Below are 24,209 nucleotides of genomic sequence, written 5' to 3'. Positions count from 1 at the left end.
GAGTTGTACACTTTTCTGTACGTTGTCTTTGAATAAAATGTTCAAAAAATATTCTCTGTCTCCCTCTCTCTTTTCCTCTGCCATCTTTTCTCACAGCATTTGGTTGGGGTCTGTCCCCATCGGGGCTGCCTTCCTGGGCGTCGACTTGTGCAGTCACACAGATGCCAGGCTCAGGAGAGCTGTGCTTGATTTAATGCTCTCATGCTGCCATCTTGAAATTCTTAGTACTTTTTGAACAAGGAGTCCCTCTATGTTCATTTTACACTGGACCTCACACGTTACGTGGCTGGCCCTGGCCACCAGGACAGGCAGCTGCTAGTGGCTGTCCACAGATCCCTGGCCCAAAGCTTGGCCTTTGATGGGCACTAAGGACAAAAAAAAAAACAACAAAAAAAAAACAGGGCATCCTAATTAGAGAAGTTGTAGAGTGCGCATGATAGCCCCATGACGGTTCTACCTTCTGTGAGAATCTTTACCAGTGGTTGTCAAGTTGACTTGCGTGGCAACACCGTGTGTGTCGGAATATTACTGTGCTTCACACAGTTTTTAATGTTCGATTTTTTAGAAGTAGATTGCTCGGCCTTTCGTCCAAGGCAACTTGGGTGGGCTTGAACCTCTAGCCACTCAATTAGCAGCCAAGTGCCTTAACGGTTTTAGGGACTCCTGTGGGAACCCAGAGGAGACCTGGTGGCACAGTGGTTAAAGTGCTAGGCTGCTAGCCGAAAGGTTGGTGGTTTGAACCCGTCAGTGGGTCCACAGGAGAAAGATGTGGCAGTCTGCTTCTGTAACGATTTACAGCCTGGGAAACCCTACGGGGGCAGTTCTACTGTGTCCGATAGGGTTGTTATGAGTTGAAATCGACTCCTTAGCAATGGGTTTGGGTTTTAGTATGGATGGGAACCTGAAAGTGTACATATTGCTGGGTCACAGGACAGGTACATGTATAATACCCCATTTGGCTCTGTGCTCCTGCCCTTCCACCTGGGTTTATGATTATCTCTGTGTGTGCCTGTCTTCCCAACTACACTATGGGTTCCATGAGGCCCAGGCTTGGCTTATTCACCTCTGAATAAGAGAGAGCATGTACATTGTGCAGAGGGCATGAGGGAGGTGGTTAGTCAAATACAATATGGAAATTTATTTAACCCTTTTTTGAAGCCTGGGCCATCTGTTAGGATCATGAATTCTCTAAATTCAGCTCTGAGATAGCATTTGCACAGAGCCCAGCACCTGTTTGTTGACAGAATGAAGGAAGCATTAATAACTTCGCTACCAAAAATAAAATAGTGGCCCTTTACCAAGGATTTATTAGGTGCCAGGCATTGCTAATACAAAGAAGCATCTTAGAAAAATGCCTGGCACATAGTAGGCACTCAATACATTTTCTTCTTTTCTTGGTAAGTATCATCCCATTCAGTCCTCACAATCACTCTCTGAAGTGCATTCAAAAAACGCTCGTTTTATAAGTGCGGAAACAAGCTCAGAGAGATTGTGTCCCCTCGCCAGGGTCAAGCAGCTGACAGATGGCTTCAGATCTGGGAGGCGCCAAAGCTTAGTGCTTTCACTATTTACTTTGAGTTATTTCCCCATGTCAATTAATTAAGGTGGGACTTAAAACCTTTTTTTTTTTTTGCTTCTGTTTAAATAGAACTAGCTTTTTTTTTTCCTGATTATAAAAATGATACGCTCTCTATAAAGAAAAATGCAGACACTATAGAAAGTGAAAATCTTAGATTTCTTAGAATGTTCTTTCAAGATTCACGGTGACCCTGCCTAGTAGCAGCAGGATTTGGAAAACATGCCCATTCTCAGCTCTTCCTTCTGACTTTGTCTCCAGGTTGAGGAATATGTGTATTCCGTTGATGACCTCCCTTTCTAGGTCCTTCCCTCCCTGCTGGTCTTGGGAGAGAACCGAGGGAGGTGGTGGAGGTGATAAAATGCCTGCAGAACAGGAGTGACGGTTCTCCTCCTTTCCTGTATCTTTGTTTCCCATAAAGGCTTGTTTACAAGTCCATAGACCAGCCTTCCATCCCCAGCCAGACCTGAGGTTGTTCTATGAGTGGTTGGCTTCTTGGACTTGGGTGCAGTAAGGAAGTTATCAAGTGAAACTATTTTTTCCAGGGGAACTGAGCTAAGCCTCCTGTCATTGGAGGAGCGGGAAGCAGCTGCTGTTGGGTCTGGCATAGCAGGTGCAGGAGGCGGCCTGCGCTCCAGCCCCGGGATTGGCTGCCTGTGAGCTCAGCAACTGGTAGACAGGATATATATGACCAAAAGCATCTTCTGAGCCATTCTGAACGTTGGCAACAACAATAGCAGCATCTTCTCCCTTGGAGAGCTGAACCTGACACCTTATCCCATACACCCTCCAGCCGACAGGGAGAGGCGCCCAGCTGCTGAGGGTGGTGACAGACGCAGAGCCCCCTGACTCCGTGACCCCGGTCTGCAACAGGAGGGACTTTCGTGGTTCAAGGTTGGTGAACAATATTCTCTCCTTTGGGGGCTGGAGAAGTTGGGTAGGTATTTTTGGGGTCCTGAAAGGGGGGTAGAACCAAGAGTCAGACCCTGAGTCAAGTCTCAATTCTGCTTTCTAGTTTGCTGGGGCCTCTCTGGGCCTCGGTTTCCTCATCTCTAGAAAGAGTAGGGATCCATTAAGTGGCCTCAACCAAGTCTCTTGTGAAAAGCTCTAAACTAATTTGGAATTCTAAGCTCTGAACTCAAGTCCCAAACCTGCTGCTTGCTAGCCAACAGCCCTGAGCAAAGCCCTTAAATTCCCTGAGGCTAAGTTTCCTCATCTATAGAATGGGGCATCGTGGCCTACCAGCAGGATGTGTAAGTCAAGCTGCAGAGTGTATGTAAAGCTACATAGTACAGGGAGGTATTATTGTCTATGCCTGCACCTGGATTAAAGTTCTATGATTTTAAGTTTTTTAGAAGTTAGTCCAAGGAGGGGGGGTCTTATGGAAAGAACTCTGGTGGCCTGCAGCTCTGATGGGGGCTTTGGCGCTTTTATATGCAGTTGCCTTGAGGTCTTGGATAGAGGACGTGATAGAGGGAATGAGGTATGGGGTGTGGTGGGGGCACCTCTGGGGCACACATTTGAGGCGTTGGATGGAAGGGGAGCGGTAGTCATTTTTGGAGTTCTCCAGCTTTGTGGATAACGGCTCCACTGCCTCCCACTCCTGATCTGCCCACTGCTGTATCCCCGTGCCTGGAGTTCCACCACCAAGGACTTCATCCTTTGGGTTTTGAAGGCTCCCCCAAAAGATACAAATCTGTACCGTTTGGAACACTGATACTGGGTGATACGTGTGTGGTGGTGATAATAAGGAATAGGCAGATGGCCAAATCCCACTGCTTTCCACTGAGGTGCGGGCCAGCCCAGGTGGAGCTCGTGCTCTCCACCTGTGATGTGGTTATTCACTTGACTTGTGTGATCTGAGGTGCGTTAACGGAGGCATAGGGTGCAGACACCCCTGGGCTCTGCTGTGGTCAGGCCCTCGATAAGGATCAGCTGGGGGTATCTAGAGATGGTGCCCAGGCTCATATTGGGCCTAGAGACAGTGTGATCTGAGGAACCACCAAGAGATCTGGAGAATTGGGGATGTTCCGCCTTATCAGAGAGCACTCAAAGGGGTGACGTGACCCCTCCTCAGGTGTGTGAAGACTGCCGCTGGTTGATTCTAGCTCAGTGTAAGGTGGACTTTTCTTAAAATCCATGCTGGCTAGTAGTGGATAGTTTGACCTTGAAAGGTGGTAAATTCCCATTGCAGGAAGTGATCAAACAGAGGTTACAAGACTACCTGCCAGGAATGTGGCATAAAGAATTCCTATACTGTAGAAAGAGGGTACTCTAGTGGTGTAATGGTTAAGTGCTATAGCTGCTAACCAAAAGGGCAGCAGTTCAAATCCGCCGGATGCTCCTTAGAAACTCTGTGGGGCAGTTCCACTTTGTCCTATAGGGTCGCTATGAGTCAGAATCTACTCGATGACAACGGGTTTGTGTTTTTTTTTTTTTCTAATACTATAGAAGAGGAGCTCTGGTGGTGCAGTGGTTAAGGGTTCAGCTGCTAACTGAAAGGTCAGCAGTTTGGATCTACCAGCCGCTCCTTGGAATTCCTATGGGGCAGTTCTACTCTGTCCTGTAGGGTCGATATGAGTCGGAATCGACTTGACTGCAACTGATTTGCTTTTGGATACTATAGAAGGAGCCCTGGTGGTGCAGAGGTTAAAGAGCTCAGCTGCTAAGCAAAAGCTCAACGGTTTAAACCCACCAGCTGCTCCATCAGAGAAAGATGTGGCTGTCTGTTGCTGTAAAGATTTCTTGGGAACCCTATGGGGCAGTTCTACTCTGTCCTATAGGGTCACTATGAGTCGGAATCGACTTGACAGCAACTGGATTGGTTTTGGTTTATATTATAGAAAAAGGAGGCCTGCTAGCGCAGTGATTAACTGTTCGACTGCTAGCCAAAAGGTCAGTTGTTTGAACTCATCAGCGACTCCATGGGAGAAAAGACCTGGTGATCTGCTTCTATAAATTCTACAGCTAAGGAAACCCAATGGGACGTTCTACTCTGTCATATAGGGTCGCTATAAGTCGGAATCAATTTGACAGTACGCAACAATAACAATGTACTCTAGAAGGTGGGGCTAGAGACTTCTCAAGTCTCTTCCAAATCTAGGAATCTAACAGGTAATCCACAGAGGAGAAGAAATACCTCGAATGGGTAGCATCTCCCGTAAAATTACAGCCTAGGAAACCCTATGGGGCAGTTTCACTCTGTCCTATGAGTCAGAGTCGACTCGGTGGCAAAAAACAAAAATGCCTGGGATGCAGGCGTGGGCGAAGAGTGGACCCAGGTGTTAAGGAGGGAAGAGATGGTCACTTTGTCTTGTCCACACCTCTTCCATCCAGTCCTGCAAATGAAGGTTGAGACTCTTCTCCGAGGAACCTCCACACTGTATGTGGAGAGGTGTGGAGAGCAAACTCCATTGCCCTCACCACAGATGTGTCCTTGAGAGCTGCACTGGAAGCCACACCTTCTCAGGATCCCAGGTTGAAGTCTTTGAGCTTGGACTGGCATGACAGCCTGGGTGTGAGTGTGAACGATACCAATGAGAAGCCATGAGCTTACAGTGCAGTCCTTGGCCCTCCAGTTGACTGACTCGTTTCCTTCCCTGGTCTGTGCACCCCAGGTTGTGTATACAATCATTGCCTCTGGACGTTGGTGTCTGTATCTGGGCAAATGTGGACATCTGACTCTGTGTGTATCAGTTATGAAAGGCATGCATGTGGATGTGGTTATTTCTGTTGGTGTGACCTTAGCAACTTCGCTCACCTGTAAATCCTTGGTGTAAGTCCATGCATGTGTGTGTGCCTGTATTTATGGAGGCCAGTTGGTATAAGAGAGAGAAGATGGGACTTAGAATCAAGAGGAGTGGATTCAAGTCTCAGCTTTCAACTTCCTAGCTATAGGGCCTTGGGCAATCTCTTAATATCAGAGCCTCAATACTCCCACAGCTAGCCTGATTCAAAGACCTGGGCAAAGATTACATGGGATAATATAGATGAGAGGGCTCTCTGGGTGCAGTGTGGCACAGCGCAAAGTGAGCTGGTTTTATGTCTGCGTATAGCTCATTCCCTCCATAAACACTGAGAGTCTCCTAGATGCCATGGACACAGCAGGTGGGTCCTTTGTTGCGGAGGGCAGGTGGCAAACAGTTACATTGGTAATTTTTTTTCCCAGTTACTGTTCAGTAGATTCCAACACATGGTGACCCATATGTGCCAGAGTAGAACTGTGCTGCATAGGGTTTTCAGTGGCTGATTTTTTGGAAGTAGATGGCCCGGCCTTTCTTCTGAGGTGCCTCTGGGTGGACTCAAACCTGCAACCTTTCAGTTAGCAGCTGACTATGTTAACCATTTGTATCACCTTAGCAACCTCATTGACAATTCTTCCCTTACAATTGGGATGGGAAAAATACAAGGTGTTATGAGTCCATGAAGGAGCGCCAGTCGTGTAACAGTTAAGTCCTTGGCTGCTAACCGTTTGGCGGTTTGAACTCACCCAGTAGCTCTGTGGGAGAAAGATCTGTCGGCCTGCTCCTGTAGTGATTATAGCCTAGGAAATTCTATGGAGTAGTTCTACTCTGTCACATGGGGTTGCTAGGAGTCGAAAATCAATTTGACAGCACCTAATGACCACAATGATAATAACAACTGGCATACACAAGTGTGTCTCAGTGACACGTGTGCCTGTGGTTCTGATGTGTGGGTCCACACGTGTGTGCCCACACCCACTCCCTCTGGGATCGGCGGGTATGGGTGTATAGCAGTAGGGTATTTGTTAAATACCTGTTTTGTGATGGTTACAGGTGTGGGGAAGGGAAATGGTAAAATCTCTACGTGACACACTGCAAGAGCAGTCACAGAGTGAAGCAGCTGCGTGAGCAAATTAGAGATGAGTGGATACATGATATCAGTGTACAATTTAGAAAATAAACCAAAAAAGGTGGTAGGCTTGGGAAAAACGGCCGAGCTTCCTGCTCCATAGTAACCCGAAGTCAGTTTTGCGTGCTTTCTTTTGTTTATTGTTGTTTTTAAACACGTCACTGGTATATGTCATGTCTTATCAGAAGTCATGTGATCTGCTGATTAGTTAGGTGTTTATGAGCTGATTTGGACTTTGCTCTGAAATTCACCCTCTGTCAAGGCAACAAACAAGTTTATAAGAGCAGCTGGGTTTCCAGTAACCCAATGGGTGTCTGCTGCTGTCACAGGGTTGCTGGTCTGGAAGCACGTCCTGGGCAGGGTGGGATTCCCCGATGGTCAGACTGAGCATTGGGCAAAGCAGGGGCGCAAAACAAGAAAAAAGAGGAAGGAAAAGGAAATCCTGCTTTGATGAATTCTAGATAAGCAGAATTTTACAATCAGGAAGTCTAGAAAGATTTAATTTCAGCCCATGTAGAATACGAAGTTGGGGGAGTAATATTAAAACGGAGTCCCTGGGTGATCCAAATGGTTAATGTTGTTTGGCTGCTAACCAAAAGACTGGAGGTTCGAGTCCACTCAGAGGCACCTCAAAAGAGAGGTCTGGTGATCTATTTCTAAAAAAATCAGCCATTGAAAACCCTGTGGAGCACAGTTCTACTCTGATACATGTGGGGTTGCCATGAGTAAGTCAACTCAATGGCAAGTGGGTAATATTAAAACGATTGCTTTGGGGCACGCAAAACACACCCTCCACAGAGAAGTTCCACAGAGTGTTTTATTCTTGGGGGTGGAGGGGGTTTCCCTCTTTGGCTCAATCCCTGGGGCTAGAGACCAAAACGGGGGACACAAGAGTTTGAAGACAGAACCTTTAGAACATTACAGAGGAGGAGCGGTCGGAGAGGTAGCAGGAGAACTGGGCTGAGCTCAGCCCTCCCACCCTCTCCCTGCCTCTGGGGCTGTGGCAGCTGCTTTTTGGCTCTCTCTCACTTCCCTCTGGGCTCCGGGCACTGGTTGTCCCAGGGAGGGGGTGGCCAAACCAAGGCAGATATTTTTGAAAAATCTTAAAAAACAATACTAAACTAAACCCATCGCTGTCAGGTCGATTCCGACTCATAGCGACCCACAGGACAGAGTAGAACTGCACGCAGGGTTTCCAAGGCTATAAATCTTTGCAAAAGCTGACTGTCACGTCTTTCTCCCACGGATCCACTGGGTGAGTTCAAACCACTGACCTTTGGGTTAGCAGCCGAGCCCTTAACCACTGGGCCACTAGGGCTCCTTCAAGAAGGAAAAACATGGCCTTGTGGAATTATATTGATGTTTTGATTGGAAGTAGCAGTGTGTCCTTCGAAAGTGGTAGGAGGACACTGCGGCCATCAGCAATTGTGAAAACGGTTTCCATAGCAATGACAGCTCCTTAAAAGATGACTGCGCCTCTCTTCCCATCAGCTGGGTACAGACGCTCTGGCCCTCCCTGTGATGGGCTCCCTCCAGCCAAGTTAGTACAAGAGGAGCAGCAGAGCTGAGCAAAAGGGTCCTGCGTGTTTGGCTGGTATTATGGTTTTGTTGTTGAACAGTTTATCTGCCAACCCCACCCAATTTGCCCTGACCACAGGAACGTACAGGAAAAGCAGAGATTCCTGGCACTGCACAGTCAATATTTCTTTCTGGCTCAGTTTACTTTGATCTTAAAATCAAACAGACCTTCAACCTAAATGTATCCTCTCTCAAGACCATGTACTGCTAAAGAGAGCAGACTGTGGGGTAATGGAGACCAGGATATTCTCTTTGAGGGCACATGCTGCGTCTTATTGGTTATTCTATCCCTAGCACTGAGCAAGGAGTCCCTGGATGGTGCAAAGAGTTAACGTGCTTGGCTGCTAACCAAAAGGTGGGCAGTTCAAGTTCACCCAGAGGCACCTCAGAAGGCCTGGGGATCTCCTTCGGAAACACCAGCCATTGAAAACCCTATAGAGCACAGTTCTACTCTAACACACGTGGGGTCACCATGAGTGAGAACTGACTCGATGGCAGCTGGTACTGGCACTAGCACTGAGCATAATTCTGGGCGCACAGCGGTGCCTGTGAAACAGGGAAAAATCTTTCCCTTTGTGATTTCTTCCCCTTGTTCCACCCTGTACTGTGTTTTGGAAGCACAACCATAAGGCAGCCTCTGAGGTGGGCAGTTTCCACATGAGGTACTGTTGTGTATTGCTAAGCGTTTTCATTGTAACCCAGGTGTTCCTTTTAGGGAACGTTAAAACCCAGGTAAATCCTTGTCTGCCTCCTCCCCTGGCCCATTTTCTCGGTTCTGCTAAGGTTGTCCTTATGTGGACACACACAAGTGCTGGTTCCGGTCCTGACTCTGCTGTTGACTAGCTGTGAGATCTGGGCCATGACCTCAGTTTCCTCTTCTGGAAAATGGGCATAATGATACACCTTCCCTCCCAGGGTTGCTGAGGAATTTAAATGAGACAACACCTTTGGAAAAGTGTCAGTGTGAGAGGTTAATACGACTCTCCTTAATGGGTGAAGGTGAACTGGCCCACGGCAGCATAATTAGCCCACCACAGCAGTTTCTGATAGGCCTCTTCTAAAGATGCTGTTTGTTTTGGTTGCAGCCCAATGGAGAATTCTCAGGATCTAAGGAAGCCTTTGCCAAAGAGGAGAACCAGGTCTCTGGAGCGGTCGCAGGACCCCAGGAAGGACTCAGAGTCGTGGGACTGCCCGTGTCTTTCTCTGCACAGCACCTACTCCAAGAAGGAGCTTCGCCGGACATCCAGTGATGGGGCTGGATGTTTCCAGAGCCTAGCTCAGCCTGCAGAGGCTCAGGGCACCATGGCCACTGCCCTCAGTCTGGAGGAGACCAACAAGCCTATCCGCAGTGAGCAGAGCTCACCACAGGACACCAAGAAGGACAAGGCCCATAGGCGGGCCCAGCCGGGGCTGCTGAAAGTCCTGTTCAACTTCTTCTTGAGGACAAGCCCTGAGGAGCCCAAAGACAAGGCCAGCAGAAGGCCAAAGAGGAAGGAGAGCCTCTCCCAGCCTGTGGAGTCCCCTGTGGCTCCTGGGCAGCCAGCTGTTAGAAAGAAATCCCAGGACAAGAAGCCCAGCCGTAAGAAAGCCTCTGGTCACAAGAAACATGTCACTGAGGAAACCAAGGGGGTTCAAGATCAGGAAGCTGCCTCACACCCTGAGGAGTCTGACCTGGGCCCAGCTCGCAAGGGTAAGCATGTGCCCGCATCCCCCGACTCCTGCCACCAAAGGGCTAGGCTACTTTAAGTTTGTTCCTCAAACCTCTCAACAGAGGGGACATGGAGGTGGGGGAACTCTTGGGAACAATGCCACTGTGAAATTTCTACATGGCGAACAACACAGTGGCTGAGAACTTGAGATTAAACTCCAGCTCCACCAGGCGCTAGCTGTGTGACCCAGGGCTGGTGATTTCCCTCTTTGAGTCCAATTTTTTTCCCCCCATTGGTAAAATGGAGATAATATTTGTGGTCTCATGGCAGTAGTCACACAAATAAAACCAAAAACCAAACCCATTGTTGAGTTGATTCCACCTCATAGTTGTCCCTATAGGACAGGGTAGAACTGCCCCACAGGATTTTCAAGGCTGTAATCTGTACAGAAGTAAACTGCCATATCTTTTCTCCTGAGGAGCAGCTGGTGGGTTCGAACCTCCAACCTTTTGGTTAGCAGCCGAGTGCTTAACCACTGTGCCACCAGGGCTCCTTGGTGACGTGAATAGTGCTCAGTAAATGGCAGCTGTTGTGAAGAGCTCCTGTTTGAGAAGGATGGTCCTAGGAGAAAAGGGGAAAACAGAGGGTGGATAAGAGGAAAGCCCTACCCTTCACATGGTCCATAATGTGGGGACCTGGGGCAGGTGCTGGGGAAAGGAGATGGCTGCTGGGGTGCTGGAGTCCTCGCTTCTGGACTTGACTTCATTAGGAATAAACTTGCTGTGTAACCTCGAGCTAGCCACCGCTCCTCTCTGGAGCTGGTCCCCCAGGTGTCTTCTTGTTCTGACTCTTGGGGCCTTGGGAATGAATTTCTAAGATGCCCCACAGGCACCTGCGGAGGATGGAGCTCTGCCCTGTAGAACTCAAAACTCACTGTGATACTAATGGGGAGAAGAGACCCAGGGAAGAGACAGGATTGATTTTCTTGGTAGTGGTCGGGGTTGGGGGAGGGAGATGGATGGAGGCAGCAGCCTGTTTTCAAATCAAAACCTTGGTGGGGCCCTGAGTTTTTGGTTAAGCCTAGAGCTGGCTACAGCTTTCGGGTCCTGTGCTGTTTCCTTATGTTGATTAACAAGGTCAGACGCATATCACTGACACCCCCTTCCTCGCCCCCACAGACACTCAATTCCATCTTTATTCCAGGCAGGGAAAATCCTGATCTCCCGGAGTGCTTGTTCACTGAAGGCAGGTGTGCTGGAGTCCAGACTGATTCTTCCCAAGCTACAGGTCACAAGTGGGAAGCGGAGCGACAGCTCAGCGGTGAGTCAGAATCTAGCTGGTTTCCTTTTTGCCTATAGGTGGGACCGATTGCTCGGAATGCTTACATAGACCCTGGATGGTTGCTCTCAATATCTGTGCACCGGCCTCTGCTATTCTGGTGCTTCAGGTCATGTTTACTTGCCTTAGAGTTTCACAGGAAGGAGTCAGAGGAATGAGAAAGGCAAATGCACCTTATGGCAAATAAAAAAAAACAAAAAACCAGCTGCTGTGGAGTTAATTCCGACTTGGCCATCCCCTGTGTGTTAGGGTAGAGCTGTGCTCCATGCGGTTTTCAATGGCTGATATTTTGGCTGTCAATCAGCAGGACTTTCTCCTGATGTACCTCTAGGTGGACTTGAACCTACATCCTTTTGGTTGGTAGCTGAGTGTATTATCTATTGGTACCACCAGGGACTATATTAATGGAAATAGGTTTTTTTTTTTTAGTATTTAAAAAACCATTTTACTTTTAAAAAATATACAGAAGAGTAGAAACAATAGTTAAATTCACACTCGTATACTCACACCTAGATTCAACAATGGTTATAATAGCGTGTACAGTTTTGTTGCTAAACCTTTTTATAGTAAGATGAGCCTTCACCCCTAAACGCTTAAGGGTGCATCTCCGAAAGCTAAGGACGTCCTCATACACAACCACAATGCCACTACTGAGCCTAGCAAAATCAACAACCATTCCCTATTTATCCAATTCCCTGTATAAAAACAAAAACAAAAAAAACCAAACCCGTTGCCATCGAGTTCATTCTGACTCACAGTGACCCTATAGGACAGAGTAGAACTGCCCCATAGGGTTTCCAAGGAGAGGCTGGTGGAGTCACATTGTCAACTTTTTGGTTTGCAACCTAAGCTAACCAAGAAGGGAAAGGAGGGGTGAAAAATACTGCAAGTCAGCCTGGGAACAGTGAGTAATGTTTGCACCTCTTTTTATGTAAATAATCAGCTGGTAGCTAGCAGAGGCCAGTCTGGGAATATTGTCCTTGAGTAGGTTGACTGAGGTATCAAAGAAAATCATATTCCATTGTTTGTGAATTCTTGGAATAACCTTGGGAATGTGGCGAGGCACATACTTGGTAGGCTGTCTCTGAGTCATGGCTGCTGGTTTCCTTCTGTCCTCTGCCTTACTTAGGCCGGGTCTTCATCATTTCCTCTACTTGCATGTAGCAGATTGGAGGGTCAGCATTAGGCTTAGAAAATATTTCCAAGTCCAGCCCCTTATTTGATGACTCCCAGTCTTTTGAAGGAGGTAGGATAGGGGTTACAATCCATGTTTCACAGGGGGAAGTAATGGAGGACCAGAGAGTTTAATAGACTTACCCAAGGTAACACAGCTTGCTGAACCCAAAGCAGATAGTTATAGACATGTGAAGTTCAGAGGAAATAATGGGATACAAGTTGAGTGCCCAGAGGGCTGACCTGAACTCTCCTACATAAAAATTCATGCTTTGAATTATTATCCTCACCCTGTGGATCTCCCAATGCCCTCCAACCCTCTCTCAGAAGGACCAGCTCTGGGATGTGGTGCTTTTTCCCCCTTCTGCGGCCTGGGGAGCTATTTTAGGAGAGCCCTTACCCAACCCTGAAGGCCCAAGTTCATCTCAGAAGTCCAAGACAGTCATTTATAAAGAGTTCTCTGTGCATTTGGAAAGACTAACCGGGTGCATTCTCTTTCTTCTAGAGGATGCTATCATCCAAATGATCGTAGAACTGATCAAGAAAATTGGAGACGAGTGGGAAGAAGAGGTGAGGAGCAAGCCATCTGTGCAGGTCCCCAGGAGCTCACTGCCTCTCCTCCTCACTCAAACCCCACTTGTCCTTTTAGGTCTGGCTCCAGCCCCTCCCCACCCTTGAGTCCCCCTCATCCCTCCCAACTCCAGACCTCAGTCCTCCCTGGGCTCTGGGCTCTGTTGCCTCCCTTCATCTGGGGCCCCACTGTAGCACTTTGGCTGTTTTTCCTGAGGGAGATTTCCCTTCTTCTCAGATCGGGGGCCCTGATTCAGTTTCTCTCATCTCCCCCACAGAGACTTCGAACCCAGCAGCTTGAGACGGGTCTTCAAAACCAGGCCCCCGTCTTTAGGAAGAAATCCCAAGAGAAAAAGTCCAGCTTCAGGAGAGCCTTTATTCTTAAGAAACAAGGCTCTGAGGAGCCCAAGAGAGTTGGGGCTGCAGATGTTCCCAGCCTGGAGACCCGGACGCCCAAGAGGCCCAGCTTTCTGCCTCTGTGTGTCGGTGGCCACCGGCCCTCCACCTCCAGCAGCACTGGTGAGCAGGCTCTGCAGTTGCCATAGTGACGCTGCAGCTTTCTCCCACTCTGGAATCTTCCTCAGGGCTGGAGTTAGCCATTCTGAGGCTGCCATCCCAGTTCTGACATTTGTATTCAGCCCCAAGTAGTGTAGGGAGGGCTGTAGGGAAAAGGGAAAGGACTGGATATCAGCAGGTCCTTTATACCACCACACACAAATCTTGCCTAAAGTCTAGGCAACCCCTTGATGGAAATCGTGTTCAGGGAAACCCAACCATCTTTAGCTGTCCACAGCCTCAGTTTCCACACCCTGGAGGGGGTAGTGTGTGCAGGAAAGAACTGGAGCCTGGAGGGCAGGAGACCTGAGTGCTGAGCTGTAACTTTGATGTCATTCCGCATCTCTATGCCTCAGTTTCCTCACCTGTAAAATAAGATACCACCCTATTGCATATCTAGATCTAAATCACAGCTACCTTATGAAGTACTTACATTATCCCCATTTTACACAGGAGGGAACTGAGGCTCAGGGAGGTTTTAAAACAATGTGTTTAAGTCACATGGCCCATCAATGATAGAGCCAGGGCCAGAGGAAGAAAGGATCAGGCAAATTATTTCGTTCTGGTAAAGGGAATTTGCATTTAAAAAAATAAGGGGGCAATGCTTGACACCAGAGAATGAATTTCTAATGGTGGAATTTCAGGTCAAGAGGAGAAATAATTTCATACAGGGGGATTCTGGTCATGATCCATCAGTTCATGCAATGAAAGGGGCATCTACTATTCACTTGTGGATCAAGCAAAAATGGCGGAGGCATGGGGGAGTCAGGGGAGGAAGGAGAGCCAGTACTACAGAAGTGCCGAGGGATATGGGATATTGGTCTGATCAGCAAATCAGGAACCTAGCCCAGTTCAGCTCAGCAGACCACCCCACCTGCTAGCGAGGCCTTGGTGTGATTAGCCAGCACGCCGATGTTAACACACCCACGTTTCATTTTGTTTCTCAGACTTGGAAGAACCTCAAGTCCCAGATGTTAGGAGCCCTACTGCCTTAAAGATCACCCCTGGAGCAAGAAGCCGGTGGCCTGAAGAGGAGTTGGAGCCAGACAGGGCCTCCGAATCCAGTCAGTATTCCTGCCCCATCTTTTCCTCAAGGGTCCTTAAGGAAACATGTGGCCTGACCCCTCCCCTTGAAGGAGAGAAACTGAGCCAGAGAGGGTTGGTGACCTCCCCAGACTTCCCCACTGAGTGCAGCAAGCTGGGGAGGCAGCACAGGGCCCAGAGCTCAGGCCCTGAGCCACACTACCTATTACCCTGTCTGAGCCTTGGCCGTAAACTGGTAACGGTAATAGCGCCCTACTTGGTGTGGCTGGTGTAGGTAATGCAAAGAAAATTGTTCTTGGCAAGGGCTCTGGAGACAGTAGTGATTTTTAGGGTCTGAGTTTGAATGTATCTCTGACCCACTGGAGCTGTGTGCACTTGGGCAAGTCACTTCATCTCTCCGCTCCTGGTTTCCTCATCTGTAAAATAGGGATAATAATAGCACCTACTTCTTCAAGCTATTAAAAAAGCTATTAGGAGGCTCTAAATGACTTAAAAGGGGCACTGGTAGTGCAGTAGTTAAGTGCTCAGCTGCTAACCGGAAAGCTGGTGGTTTGAACCCACGCAGCAGCTCCAGGGGAGAAAGATCTGTCGATCAGCTTCTGTAAAGATTACAGCCAATAAAGATCTGGAAGAAAAAATAGGGACAATGCTAGGAGCCCTGATACATGGCATAAACCATATACAAATCATAACTAACAGTGCACAAACACCAGAAGAGAAACTAGATAACTGGGGACTCCTAAAAATCAAACATGCTTGTCAAAAGACTTCACCAAAAGAGTAAAAAGACAACCTACAGACTGAAAAATTTTTGGTTACAACATATCCAATCAGCATGTAATCTCTAAAAATATACAAGATATGGCAACACCTCAACAATAAAATGACAAATAACCTAATTAAAAAATGGGCAAAGGATATGAACAGACACTTCACCAAAGAAGACATTCAGGTGGCTAACAGATGAGGAAATGTTCACAATCATTAGCCATTAGAGAAATGCAAATTAAAACCACAATGAGATACCATCTCACTCCAGCAAGGTTGGCACTAGTCCAAAAAAACACAAAATAATAGATGTTGGAGAGGTCATGGAGAGACTAGAACACTTATGCACTGCTGGCAGGAATGTAAAATGCTACAACCACTTTGGAAATTGATTTGGCGCATCCTAATAAAGCTAGAAATAGAAGTGCCATACTATCCATCAATCCCACTCCTTAGAATATACCCTAGAGAAATAAGAGCCGTCACATGAATAGATATATGCACACCCATGTTCACTGCAGCACTGTTCACAATAGCAAGAAGATGGAACAACCTAGGTGTCCATCAACAGACGAATGGATAAACAAATTATGGTACATACACACAATGGAATAGTATGCAACAATAAAGAACAACGATGAGTCTGCGAAACGTGGAGGAATCTGGAAGGCATTATGCTGAGTGAAATTAGTCAGCTGCAAAAGGACAAATATTGTATGAGACCCCTATTATAAGAACTTGAGAAAAGTTTTAAACACTGAAGAAAACATTCTTTGATGGTTACCAGGGTGGGGAGGGAGAGAGAAGGGAATTCACTAACCAGATAGTAGACAAGAATCATCTTGGGTGAAGGAAAGGACAGCACACAATACAGGGGAAGTCAGCACAACTGGACTAAACCAGAAGCTAAGAAGTTTCCTGAATACGACCAAACACTTTGAGGGACAGAGTAACTGGGGCTGGGGCCTTGGGACCATGTTTTTTGGGGAACATCTAGGTCAACTGGCATAATAGAGTTTATTAAGAAAATGTTCTGCATCCCACTTTGGTGAGTGGCATCTGGGGTCTTAAAAGCTAGTGAGCAGCCATCTAAGATGCATCAATTGGTCCCAACATTCGTGGAGCAAAGGAGAATGAAGAACAACACCAAAGACACAAGGAAAATATTAGCCCAAGAGACAAAAGGGCCACATAAACCAGAGACTCCATCAGTCTGAGACCAGAAGAACTAGACAGTGCCTGGCTACCATCAAGGACCGCCCTGTCAGGGAACACAACAGAGAGCCCCTGACAGAGCAGGAGAAAAGTGTGGAGCAGAACTCAAATTTACGGGAAAAGACTAGACTTAATGGTCTGATGGAGACTGGAGGAACACCTGAAGCCATGGCTCGGGATACTCTACTAACTCCGAATTAAAACCATTTCGGAAGCCAACTCTTCAGATAAAGATTAGACTGGACTATAAAACATAAAATAATACTTGTGAAGAGCGTGCTTCTTAGTTCAAGCAGATACACGAGACCAAATGGGTGGCTCCTGTCCAGAGGCAGGATGAGAAGGCAGGAGGGGACAGGAACTGGTTGAATGGACATGGGAAACCTTGGGTGGAAAGGGGGAGTGTACTGTCACATTATAGGGGTTGCAAACAGCGTCACGTAACAATATGTGTATAAATTTTTGTATGAGACATTAACTTGAGCTGTAAGCTTTCACCTAAAGCACACACACACACAAAAAGATTACAGTCAAGAAAAGCCTATGGGGCAATTCTACTCTGTCACGTGAGGTTGCCATGAGTTGGAATCTACCTGACAGCAGCTAACAGCAACAACAAATGAGCCAATGCCTATAGAGCATTTACAGCAGTGCCGGTTGGCAGATAATAACTGTTAGCTGCCATTTCTTCTTCTTATTGTTGCTGTTGTTAAGTGGAGACTCTGGTGGCGTAGTGGTTAAGTGCTACAACTGCTAACCAAGAGGTCAGTAGTTCAAATCCTCCAGGCGCTCCTTGGAAACTCCATCTGGCAGTTCTACTCTGTCCTATAGAGTCGCTATGAGTTGGAATCGACTCGACAGCCCAGCTTGAGAAGCAGAGCCTCGGGGGAAGTAAAGAGGATTGGAAGGGCATGGGGGCCATAGAAGAGAAGCTCAATAAATGGCAGCTGTCATCATCATTATTATTTTATTATTGGCAGAGCCAGGCTGCCAAAAACCAAAAACCAAACCCAGTGCTGTCGAGTTGATTGCAACTCATGGTGACCCTATAGGAGAGAGTAGAACTGCCCCATGGAGTTTCCAAGGAGCGCCCAGTGGATTCGAACTGCAGACCCTTCGGTTAGCAACTGTAGCACTTAATCACTACGCCACCAGGGTTTCCAAGCCAGGCTGAAGATCATATAAATCACCTTCAGTTCTGTGTATCTGAAATACTTTTAAAAACCTCTGCTTCCCACCCTCCTTCTGCCATTTGGCCTAGTTTGCTTTTCACATGTCATGTGCCTTTAAGGGGAACTGGGAAGGGGCCCCATTATGCCTAGAAGAGGAGGGAGGTGTGGGGAGCAGGGCTTGCCAGACACCCTGTGGCCCCTTCTCCCCAGGCAGGGGCCAGGTCTGTTTGACTCACCGCTAACCAGACATGTTGAACTTGGCACATGGTAGGCACCCAGTGGTGTAGGAAGAAGTGAATATGTATTCCCAGGAAGCCAGCTGGCCTTCAGGACACCCCTGAGGAGCTGGTGGGGTGGGGCCACCACAAAAGCAAGCTCATTAGCACCCTGCAGGGGTTGGGGTGTGAAGCCTTGTCAGGACTCTGAGAATCTCCCAGGGAGCCAACTGGGCTTTAGGAAATGAAGATGGCCACATAGGAAAGCTTTCTAAGTACTAAATTGTAAACAACCACTTTGATTTTTTTCTTTTTTAGAAGAATTCACCCAGAGGATCTTTGCCCTACTCCAAGACGCTGAGGAGCAGGGGACACAGAAGGTGAGGACATTCTGCATGCAGACCCCGACCCTCCCCGTGAACATCTCCACCCCTGCCTGGCATAAGACCTTCCCTGCACCCCCACCCCCACCCTGCCATTTCCACATCTTGCCAAAACTCGGCTCCTGTTCTTCTTCCTTCCTGGAGCTTCCCTTGACCACCGCAGACCGCACCTCCCTCCCTAGCTCGAATTATCAATTGCTCTTCTGTCTGGGCCACACCCTCTAGCCCTCAGTGGGTCTGCTGTTCAGGGGATGGTGGTCTCTCTCCCCAGCTTACCTGTAATCTCCCCAAGGTCAGGGGCCCTGACTCAGTTTCTCTCACCTCCCCCACAGAGACTTCAAACTCAGCAGCCAGAGGTGGATGTAGAAAACCCAGCCTCCATCTTCAGGAAGAAATCCCAAGAGAAAAAGTCCAGCTTCAGGAGAGCCTTTATTTATAAGAAACAAAGCTCCAAGGAGTCCAAAAGAGTGGGGGCTGCAGATGTTTCCAGCCCTGAGGCCCGGACGCCCAAGAGGCCCAGCTTTCTGCCCCTGTGTGTTGGTGGCCAGCGGCCCTCCGTCCCCGACCTTGGTGAGCAGGCTGGCGTTGCCATGGTAACACTGAGGCTGCCTCTGGTCCTGGAGGCTTCCTCTAGGGCAAGGGTTGGTCAACTGTGTGTCACATTCAGCTTTGACTTGCTTTCTACTCTGAGCAGGGTGGGGAGGTATGGAAGGGCCATGGAGGAGGGTGAAGGGGCTAGTTGCCAGCAGGACACACCATCCACACACCCCCTCAACATACACACTTAAATATGGTATCAGATCAGTAGTTATTAAGTATATCAGAATAACCTGGAAAGTTAATAAAAGATATAGAGGCCCAGGATAAGATAGGGCCAGGCCTGGGCCTCTCTGTTTTTTATTGCCTCAAAGTGTGAGGACCACTGTATACAATGGTTCCTCTGACATATAGAGAGAACCTATGATATGCCACTTTCACATACATTATCTCATTTAATCCAGTCGCAACCCTAAGAGGTCAATCTTACTACCCCCATTTGACAGGTAGAGGAAGTGAGGTTCAGACAGGCTAAGTGACTCGGCAAAGTCACGCAGAGTAAAAGTGGGGTTCGCTTTGTGGGACTTGTTGGCTCCGCTGTTTTCCTAAGCTCCCGACTTCCAGGCTGAGAGGAGGCAGAGGGGTTTGGTGGAAGAAGGAAGAATTCGATTTCTGCAGAGGGCAGAGAGCACTGTGAACTTCTCCAAGGCTGGTCCAAGGAGGCAGGGATTCACTGAGGAGCCTGGGAACCCAGGACCCCTCTCAGGCCAGGGCTGTCTAACAGTTTCTTGTCAGAACCTATATTCAGCTGTGCATTTGTGGATTTGAGACAGATGTAAAACACACTCACACCAACTCCTTTTTTCCCTCAGACTTGGAGGATATTGAGTTCCAGAAGCTGTCACCTGCAGAAAGGGGACCAATTGGCTCCCCAGAACCAGCCTCCCAGACCAGAAGCCACAAGCCAGAAGGGGAACCTCAGCTGGAAGGAGCTTGTGAATCTAGTTAGTACTGCCTTTGCTCTGACCTGGGACAGCTCCCTTGGGTGTTTCTCATTTGTGTGGATTTTCACAGGCTGAATCCAAGGCTGGGGGGTGAGCAGGGGGCTTGGGAAGGCAGCTGACTAATACCCCAGGAAACTCTAGAACAGGGGCAGGCACAGGCTTGGCCTTTGAACTGGGGCTGTTGGGGCAAAGTTGCCAGTGGAGAGTCTTTTCCAGGTAGAGAACACCTGACTGTTCTTGGGCTGTAACTCCTTCCCCCAGACCCTATCCCACTCCCATCTATTGGTTTGATAGAATTTTTTAATATAAAATTCCTGCCTTGCTCTGTGTCTCATAAACAGCGGTGTGCTGGGAAACAGACTTTAAAAAAAAAAAAAGTCCTGATTTGTAGCATTTGCAGATTTCTGTGGTGTAAATATTCCCACCATGGCCTATTCAAGCTGCCAGTGGTCTAACAACTAGTTCATAGAATTCCTGAATATTTACAATCAAGTATCAACAGGCTGCGCTCACCACCCAGGTGAATGGTGTGTTCCTGCTGCACCAGTAGCCATGGTGTTTCCCCTCCCTGAATTCTGATTTGCTGCTCCTGGTCCCAACTGAATAAGGCCTCAGTTTCCCCATCTGTCAAGTGGAGCTGAATGTGGTTACAGGTGGGGCCTGGCAGAGAAACACAAAGATCTGTACTATTTCTGTAAAGCAAACCCAAGCAAAACTCTCATGTCCCAACCCTGGTTTAGGGGAAGATTTTTCTTTGCCTTTCACAACTAATCTGTGGGCTGTGTTTTAAGACAAAATACTGTTTTTGATCTATAGATGCGTTATTGCAGAACTTTATTGTTGGGAGGGAATTAGAGAGCCTCCAGTCAATGGCCCCTCAATCCTTCTTTATTTTCCTTAGAAGAGCAGGTCATCCAGAAGCTGGTGGCTCTTCTTCAAAAAGTGGACAACCAGTTGGGGAAGCAGGTAAGGGCGACTCAGACCTCCCCTGGGAACCTTGTCAACCTACAACTGACACCTGAGTTAAATGCCCATCTCTGCATCTCTGGGTGATCTTGATCTGCCCCTTAACCCCTCTGAGCCTCAGTTTCTTCTTTTGTAAAATGGGGAATGGATACCTACTTGACAAAGTTTACTGCTGTATAGAAAATTCCAGACATGTAGTAGATAAGATAAATGTTAGTTTAAAATAATATAATGATCTGTGGCTCCCCCTGCCAGCAAGGACCTCCCAATCTGAGTCCTCTGTGGAAGTTCAGCTCATGTCCCACCTTCTCTGGAAACCTCCTTCTGCCTAGATATCTGGCCTCCCAGCCCTCTGACCTCATCCTCTGCTGTCCACCTTTTCCCCTTCTTTCTTGGCCACACACACTTATTTATGTGGTTTCCAATTCTTTCAAGCTTGTAGATGTTCCTCCCTGCTAGCTAGCCTGTAAGAGAAGATTCCTTCCCTTGAAGAACTCATAGTCTACTTGGTGAGACCAACATAAAGGATGCCTGAAGAGGTGTCAGGAATGAGCGCAGGTCATAGATGAGTAATCGGTATTTGTGCCTCACCTTACATCCACTGCACACCAGCCCAGCTTCCAGCTGCCAGCACCTGCCTCTTATTGCCTGAGGACTGGCTTCCAGTGGCATTTTGCCACCCACATGGCAGGCCTGAATTAACAGTCCCCATTCTCCCCAACAGTAGCCCTCAACCAATGGCTGATGGAGTCGGTGTATAAATACCCCAGCCCTCTTGCCCCTTGGGAGGGATAACTCTGAGGAGTGTATTCTATGCTGGCTCCCTGAGTGCCCTCGTGGGATTAAGCTGTAGATGTCACCCCGGATGGGCTGTATTCCCATCCTTGCCCTGCGTCTCCATCCCCCCATCAATGTTTCCTGGGACCACTTTCCAAATAAACTACCTGTCCCCAACTTCTTCACTTAGGTCTGCTTCTGAGGAAACCCAACCTAAGACATTTAAGTATTAAGAGCAGGGAGCTTGCCGCAGGAGGCTTAGGGTAGGAACTAAAGTTCATTTAACTTCTACTCTGTACCAAAGAGTTTACATAAACTCTCTCACTTAATCTGACCCACCAACAACTCTGGGTGGTGCAAACGGTTAAGCAATTGGCCACTAACCGGAAGGTTGGTGGTTCAAACCCACTCAGAGGCTTCTGGAAGATGGACCTGATAATATATTTCAGAAAAATCAGTCATCAAAAACCCTAGAGAGCACAGTTCTACTCTGACACGTGTGGGGTGGCCATGAGTCAACTCAACTAACAACCCTGGGGGGATATTATTATTCCCATTTTACAGACGAATGACAGAGGCTCAGAGGGGTCACACAGGTACTAAATGTGATTAACACATCAGTTATCTGAACCTAAAGACCTGTACTTTTTTTCTTCACTTTGTTCTGCTGCTTTAAGCTGGACCTTGCAGAACACAGTCTGAGAGGCTAGGCCTGGTGGAAGAATTTAACATGGGGAGCACATTCAGGGACAATGAGGCACCCAGCCTGGCTGCATGGAGTTGGTGGAAGGGCAGCTGGTGGGAGGGGACTACCTGCCAGTAAAGCTGATCGCCTGTCTTCTTTTCTGTTTCCAGATCAGGCGACACCCCAGCTTTGAGACGTTTCTTTACAAGCTCTCCGACTCCTCTGTCACAAAGCTGATAGCTACCCTGCAGAGCCGGGAAGCCCACCCTCCTGAACCTGACAAAAGCCTTGATGAGAGACGCTACCAGTTTGCTGCTAGCTTGGCTAACAAATTTGCTGGCAACAATAGCCACGTTATCTGTCTCCTAGGCCACTACAGCTGGCACCTTTACCCCTGGTTTCCATACGAGGAGGCCCAGCTGGTGAGGAAGGGCGGGAATGATGGTGGCAATGTGGCACAAGAAACAGGATCAAGTGGGATCCCCTTCCTGTCCACTCTCCTCCCCTCCCTATCCAGAACTTTGAAGGTCCTGCTCAAATGCTACCTCCTCAATGAGGCCTTCTGAGGCCATTCCAAACCACAGTGATCTTTCTTTTCTCAAACCCTCACTGGCCATACTTCATAATCAGCGCTTTCTTTATTTGGCTCACTCTCTAATCGTATGCACATTTTTATACTCTTGACATCAGTATGGCATATCGGACTGGCTACTGGCTTAGCTTGCCCTCTTATTATTTCTTGGGTTCTACAGCTTGGCTTCCCAATTCTAGACTGTCATAAAAAGTAAATAACAAGGAAAAGTAAGGCTATACATCAATTGGAAACCCTGGTGGGATAGTGGTTAAGAGCTATGGCTGCTAACCAGAGGGTCGGCAGTTCAAATCCACCAGGTGCTCCTTGGAAACTCTATGGGGCAGTTCTACTCTGTCCTATAGGGTCACTATGAGTCAGAATCAACTCAACAGCAATGGGTTTGGTTGTTTTGTTTTTATACATCAATTAAGGGATGATTGAGGTAGACCAGAAGGCTCTGTGGGCTCTATGGTTCTGGCAGGCTTCCAGGAGGTGATCATTCACCAGTCTTAACCTTGGTTGATTGAAGAATAGCCTCTCCCTGCCATCACCCTCACTGTTCTGATTGGTTTTATGTTTTTCCTAATAATTCCCTTTCCCCTAGAAGCTCTGGGATTTTCCCCTTTAGAGATAATACTTATCACTGACCTAAAAAAAAAAAAAATCTTGAGTTTTGTATGTTTTCTGTTAGATTCTGATGAACAGATTCCCCCCTACCCTTTTCAAATTTATTTAAGATAAACTGCTAACAGACGTTTGATTCAGATCAATAATGTAGAAGCTACTGAATGAATGAAGGCATGACTTTAAAGGAATAAAACAGTCTGCTTGTTGGTGTGGAACAAACGTCACAGAACTTCTACGCCCAGATGTTCCTCTGGGAAACCAGACATTTACGGTGATGATGTCACCATCACTCAAAAACACTTCCGTCTTCCTCTCCTGGAATTATTTTAGAAGCCATTTGATAAGTCTCCTGAGAAAGCTGGGCTCTTTCCTAAGAGTTGTAACTAGTCATTCCAATGCTTTGCTTCATGTTGGCTTGTTTTCCTGGTGGGAAGTCACATGACCTCAGACCTCTCTTCTCTGCCTTGGAGTTTTCTCCTGGAGAATGGATCTATTACAGATAATTGACCCTCTAGGTTGGGTTGGGTAATAGTTACAGAGTGATCTGAGTTCTTCGTGAAAGATATTATAGAAATATCACTTCTGACATCATCAGTAGCTCAGACTCCATCTTCTGGTTTTATTAACCATTCATTCATTCACTATCTACTTACTCACTCATTCACTCAACCTGTAGTTACTGAGAGCCTCCTATGTGCTTAGGTGTGCAAGGCACTGTGAGGTCCTGTAGAAGGTCCTGCCTTTGAAAACTTCATGTTAGTGTGAAAGACAAAATGTTTACCAATGACAAAATTAAATGCCAAATGAGTGGTAACTGAGACCAGTAAAGCAGGTTAGTTCTGGAAGGCTTCATGGAGGTGGCAGGCATTGATTTTGACCTTGGAGGATGGAGAGGCTTTAGAAGGGGAGAAAGTACAGGAGAGCGCTGTTG

At 47.6% G+C, this 24,209-nt stretch overlaps 1 protein-coding gene across 1 annotated transcript; it reads left to right on the top strand.

Annotated features, from left to right (window-relative positions):
- Positions 1-2,071: 2,071 nt before the first annotated feature.
- Positions 2,072-22,899, top strand: BNIP5 (BCL2 interacting protein 5). The gene is given in 11 exon segments (XM_064294461.1): positions 2,072-2,470; positions 9,112-9,724; positions 10,668-10,995; positions 12,692-12,850; positions 12,853-13,275; positions 14,259-14,375; positions 18,044-18,105; positions 18,441-18,678; positions 19,518-19,649; positions 20,551-20,615; positions 22,248-22,899. Coding segments are annotated over 10 exon segments (2,529 nt in total). The 5' UTR covers positions 2,072-2,470; positions 9,112-9,115; the 3' UTR covers positions 22,644-22,899.
- The last annotated feature ends 1,310 nt before the right edge of the window (positions 22,900-24,209 follow it).

This window comes from Loxodonta africana, chromosome 1 (assembly GCF_030014295.1).
Source record: "Loxodonta africana isolate mLoxAfr1 chromosome 1, mLoxAfr1.hap2, whole genome shotgun sequence".
NCBI classification, from domain to species: Eukaryota; Metazoa; Chordata; class Mammalia; order Proboscidea; family Elephantidae; genus Loxodonta; species Loxodonta africana.
This window is presented reverse-complemented; position numbering and strand designations above follow the sequence as displayed.